This window comes from Leptonychotes weddellii, chromosome 4 (assembly GCF_054177405.1).
Source record: "Leptonychotes weddellii isolate Sample4059 chromosome 4, ASM5417740v2, whole genome shotgun sequence".
NCBI classification, from domain to species: domain Eukaryota; kingdom Metazoa; phylum Chordata; class Mammalia; order Carnivora; family Phocidae; genus Leptonychotes; species Leptonychotes weddellii.
The window spans coordinates 13,960,163-13,965,934 of record NC_138372.1 but is presented as its reverse complement, the minus strand read 5'-3'; the positions used below and the strand labels follow the sequence as shown (position 1 = coordinate 13,965,934).

Sequence of the window (5,772 nt, the reverse complement as noted above, 5' to 3'; positions counted from 1 at the left end):
CCCGACTGATTTTCTCACAGTTGAGAAACACAGCGCTCAGCAATCACCCATTATTCCCTGCTTCTAATTAAACTGGTATAATTATCTAATTAAAAATAAAAATTGTTATAATAATAAAAAGTCCCTTGAATCTTATGTATAGGGCTTTATAAAACACTTTTGTTTATACTGTTTTCCATGATTCTTAAAATAGACTTAAAAATACACATTCCTACCTCAGTTTTGCTTACCCAGGGTTACCTGACTGTTCACTGGTAAAGCCAGAACTTTATTTTGTTTTTCAGTTTCACACTTCTTGCTTTTTCCACTGTTCTGGGTGTCTTATATTGGAAAGTGCAAGCATAGCATAGTGAGTAAGAATGTAGAACCTGGGGGCGCCTGGGTGGCTCAGTCGTTAAGTGTCTGCCTTCAGCTCAGGTCATGATCCCAGGGTCCTGGGATCGAGCCCCACATCAGGCTCCCTGCTTGGCGGGAAGCCTGCTTCTCCCTCTCCCACTCCCCTTGTTTGTGTTCCCTCTCTCTCTCTCTGTCAAATAAATAAAAAATCTTTAAAAAAAAAAAAAAGAATGTAGAACCTGGAATCAAACTGCCTAAGTTTGTAACTGGTTCTTCCACTGCCTAGCTGTGTGACCTTGGAGAAATGACTTTTCTGTGTCACTCAACTTTTCGCCATCAGTAAAGTATGAGCAATAATAGTACCTATTTTTTGGATTTGTTATATTTTCTGGTTTATTCCACACATATAAAGCATTTCAAACAGCACTTGGCACCTTATTAGTAAGTGCAAAATGGTGTGATACAGACTATAGAATTTTTCAGAACAGGGAACTGTGCCTGGGAATTAGCAGTAAGTTAAAAGAGATGCGGCTTGATTAGGTCTAGAAAAATGTAGAATTTTTTTTTTATTTAAGATTTTATTTATTTGTCAGGAGGGGAGAGAGGGAGTGCACAAGTAGGGGGAGCTGCATTCAGAGGGAGAAGCAGGCTCCCCGCTGAGCAAGGAGGCCGATGTGGGACTCGATCCCAGCACCCTGGGATCATGACCTCAGTCAAAGACGCTTAATCGACGGAGCCACCCAGGCGTCCCAAGAATATAGAATTTAGATGGATGGTAGAGTGGGGTAGGCATTCCCAAAGGAGCCTCATGAGAAAATTTCAAAGGGCAGGAGTTGGCATTCTTTTTTGAGAGCTAAAAGGAGCTTAGGTCTGACTGCATCTAGACTAACAAGGAGTGAGATTACGTCATGGAAGGCTTTGAAGCTGGGTTGAGGCATTAGGACCTGCTACCTGATCAGTTGAGTAACATCATAAAGGTGGCCTTTGTAGATATATTGACCTAATAGTGGTATGCATTATGAAAACAGAAAGCAGCACAGTGCCCAGAAGGGAGGGTATGGTAGCTGATACTAAAGTTATGGCAGTGGTGAAAGAATGGTCCATTCTGAGAATTTTTGAAGCAGTTGGTAAAATATGGTTTTATTGGAAGATAGAGGAGTGAGTGATAGAACTCTGATTCCTAAAAGCCCAGGACAAAAGTTTATGCTGGCATAAAGATTGCTGAGAAAACAAAAATGTTAAAAAGGGAACTGATTTAACTGATCTCATTCTGGGAGCACCTGAACCTCGGTAAAGAAGATTCTTCTCACTGGGGTGTCAGTATTTTACTGAAGCTGTGTGATCCCCCACTGGAAACCAGTCTTTAAGCAGTCTGCCTTATAGAGCAACTAATAGAAAACGTGTTTGGCAGTTAAATCACTCCCTCAGCTGTGTTCCCAAAGCTCTATGCGCATACTTCAACCTTGATCCTTACCATGCTTTACCATGCTGATTATTGTATATTGATCATCTGTTAAATTCCTGGAGTTCAGTGACCAGGTCTATCTGTTTATTTCTGTATGACTATAATAAATACTCAGTAAATGTTTGTGGGATGAAGGACTTTGTGTCTCTGTGTAGGTGTGTATGTGTTTTGGGTCATGGCATAAATCACATTCATCCCAAAGGGAATAGCACTGGCTTAGAAATATTTTCACTGTGATTTTTTTTTAATTGGGAGTTTCTTCATCTGGAGTGTCAGGGATGTACAAGATTTGATAGGATAGTTCCCACTCTTTAGCATCCTGTTAGAACATGGGATCCCCTCTGTTCTTCTTCCCTGAGCCTACAGATGATGTCATTAAAAACTCTCATGTCAGCTCAGCCTGTAGTGCTCAGTGGTTAGATACAAATTGAAAATTTCTTCTCCAGAGAAAGATCTCAAACCTCAGGGAAGCATCCAATAGCAATTATCCTATGATAATTTGGCCCTCATTATTCTGCCCCTCAGTGGGCTGCCCCACTGATCTTTTTCTGTCTGTGTAGCAACTAACCAGTTTCAAATGACTCTCATGACATTCTGCTCTTTGGGTGCATTTTAGTAATTCTTGAGAGTTACGATATAACATAGCTCCAGACTTTCAGAATATGATTCACCCTTTCTTCAGATGTCCTATTGTTGGCCTGAATGTATAGCTTTCCTTGACTGTCTTGTGCCATACCGTAGTCCCCTTTGAGCCCTAAGTCAACTTGATTGGTTTGTCCCTGCACCTAAGATTCCCCACCCACCTCTCAGACTACTGCTCCTTCACAGGACTGTCTTGCACTTGTTCTTTGTTTGTTTGTTTGTCTTAAAGATTTTATTTTTTAAGTAATCTCCACTCAACTAGGGGCTCAGACTCACAACCCCGAGATTAAGAGTTTCATGCTCTTCGGACTGAGCCGGCCAGGCACCCCTTTTATGTTTTTAATGATATTCAGTTTCTTCTTTCCTGCCATTTGGTTTTGATGACCTAGTGGTGTTTGTTTATTTTAAACTGTAACCCTCTTAAGACAGAGACACTATGTTAGTAACAACCAATTTTCTTTCCCACGGAATTATATTTTATTAAGCTAACCTCATACTGGCTTGTAAAAAATGACTCCGTTTTTTGTTAATGTGTTACATACTTTTTAAAAAAAATCTATGAATTTTGCCTCAGAGAATTCCAGTGTTGAATGGGACTTTAAACATACCCATGCTTTGTTTGATTACATAGTTTGGTTGCCATTGTGGTTGATGGAAATAAACAGAGGGTGTTTGGAGTGCCCTGAAGTTCCGAAATTGGTTGTGTGTGGTATATGGTTCTATGTATCTGGATAATGACTTAACTTCTTTGCTCAAAGAAAAAAGAATGCCACTTGTGTTAAGGGTACCAGTACTTTATTTTATTGTCCATTTTAACAAAGTACCACATATAATAAGAATCAGAACATAGTTCAGGAAATCACCCTGGATTTGTTTCTTCAAATGTCTCCTTCATTGATATATTGATCGCTGTTCTTCTGTTTTCTCTGCAGGCCTCAGCTGTTGAAGAATGCTCTGCAGAGAGCAGTAGAGAGAGGCCAGTTAGAACAAATAACTGGCAAAGGTGCTTCTGGGACATTCCAGGTTAGAGGCCGAAAAGGATTATAGAAAAGTGGTTCTTAAAAGTTTTGATTTCAGGACCTCCTTATACTCTTAAAATTTTTTGAGGACCCCAGGAGGTTTTTTTTAATGTGGGTTATACCTATCAATATTTACTGTATTAGAAATTAAAACTGAGGGAAATTTTAAATATTAATTTTTTTTAAATTTCACATTAGCATAAATAATTTTTGTGTGAAAAATAGCTATATTTGCCAAAACAAAAAAATTGAATGAGAAGAGGGGTACTGTTTATTAAAAATTTGCAAAAGTCTTTAATATTTTGCTTAAGAGAAGACAGCTGATATCTGTTCAACACATTTTGGGTTATATCTATGAAGAAAATTCACCACACGGGGCGCCTGGGTGGCTCAGTCATTAAGCGTCTGCCTTCGGCTCAGGTCATGATCCCAGGGTCCTGGGACTGAGCTCCGTGTCGGGCTCCCTGCCGGGCTCCCTGCTCTGTGGGAAGCCTGCTTCTCCCTCTCCTGATCCCCCTGCTTGTGTTCCCTCTCTGGCTGTCTCTCTGTCAAATAAATAAAATCTGAAAAAAAAAAAAAAAAAATTTCACCACACATAGTAATACAGTTAGAAAAGTGTGGAATATTTTAAGATAATTTTCAAAAAGTTGTGGATATTATTCTTTGATACTATACCAAAACTCAACAGATGATAATTTTTTTAAAAAAATAAGATTTTATTTATTTATTAGAGCTGTTGAGCATGTAGGGGGTGGGAGGGACTGACAGGGAGGGGGAGGGACAAGCAGACCTCGCACTGAGTGCGGAGCCCGACCACCACCCTGAGATCATGACCTGAGCCGAAACCAAGAGTTGGAACAAATGATAATTTTTTAAATAGCTTTACTGAAGTATGGTTTATATATCATAAAATTCATTCATTTTAAGTTACAATTTATAATTCAATGATTTTTAGTAAATTTGCAGAGTTGTACAGCGATCACCACAATGCAGTTTTAGAACATTTTCGTCACCCAAAAAGATCTCTTGTGCCCATTTGTGGTCTCTCCCCATTCTCATCCTCAGCCAACCTACTAATTGACTTTCTCTTTATATAGATTTGCCTTTTCTACACATTTCATATAGAAAGAGTCATACAATATGTGGTCTTTTGTGTCTGTCTTCTTTCAGTTAGCATACTCTTGTTTGAGCCTTGTCCGTGTTGCAGCGTGAATCAGTGCTTTCGTTCCTTTGTATTGCCACATGGTATCACACTGTATGAATCTAACACTTTCTGTTTATTCACAAGTTGATGAAAATTGGGGTTATTTCCACCTTTTTTATTCTTATGAGTAATGTTGCCTATGAACATTTACATCCAAATCTTTGTGCAGACACATGTTTTTATTTCACATGGATATATAACTAGGAGTGTGGACTTGCTGGACTATATGGTAAATTTATGTTGTAAGAAACTACCAGAGTGGCTGCATCATTTTACATTCCTACCAACAAAGTTGTAAGGGTTCTAGTTTCTCCATGTCTTTGCAAACACTTGTTACTGTCTTTTTAAAATTCTGGCCATACTGGTGGATATAGAGTGCTATTTCATTGTGGTTTGGGTTGGCATTTCCCTAATGATTGCTGATCTTGACCATCTTTTCATGTGCTTAATGGACATTTGTTTATCTTTTCTAGTAAGATGTCTCTTTAATTCCTTTTCCTGTTTTTAAAGTTGGGTTATTTGTCTTGCTATTGAGATATAAAAGTTATGTAACTAGATACAAGTTCCTCACTAGATACATCATTTGCAAATATTTTCTCTTAATTTTTGGTCTATGCTTTCACTTTCTTAATGGTATCTTTTGAAGTGCAAAAGTATTTAATTTTGATGGAAGCCAGTTTATCATTTTTTAAAATTGCTTCTGCTGTTGGTGTTGTAGCTAATAAATCATCACCTAACTTAAGATCCCAAGATTTACTCCTATGGTTTTTTTTAAGAGTTTTTTAAACTTTTAGCTCTTATATTTAGGTCTATCCATTTTGAGTTTTGTTTGTGATACGAGGTAAGGATATAAATATTCATGTTCTTACATGTGGATATCCAATTGTCCTAACACTGTTTATTGAAAAGACTGTCCTTTGGCCACTGAATTGCCTTGGCATCTTTATTAAAAAACAACTGACTATTGGGCGCCTGGGTGGCTCAGTCGTTAAGCATCTGCCTTCGGCTCAGGTCATGATCCCAGGGTCCTGGGATCGAGTCCCACATCGGGTTCCCTGCTCCGCGGGAAGCCTGCTTCTCCCTCTCCCACTCCCCCTGCTTGTGTT

At 38.7% G+C, this 5,772-nt stretch overlaps 1 protein-coding gene across 11 annotated transcripts in view; it reads left to right on the top strand.

Moving 5' to 3' along the window:
* Window positions 1–5,772, top strand: part of HP1BP3 (heterochromatin protein 1 binding protein 3) — a 37,180-nt gene that overhangs the window by 22,969 nt on the left and 8,439 nt on the right. For all 11 annotated transcript variants that reach the window (XM_081817649.1, XM_081817648.1, XM_081817644.1 and 8 more), the window contains one exon: window positions 3,376–3,466. In XM_081817649.1, coding sequence (XP_081673775.1) covers window positions 3,376–3,466 — 91 coding nt within the window. The remainder of the gene's footprint in view (window positions 1–3,375; window positions 3,467–5,772) is intronic.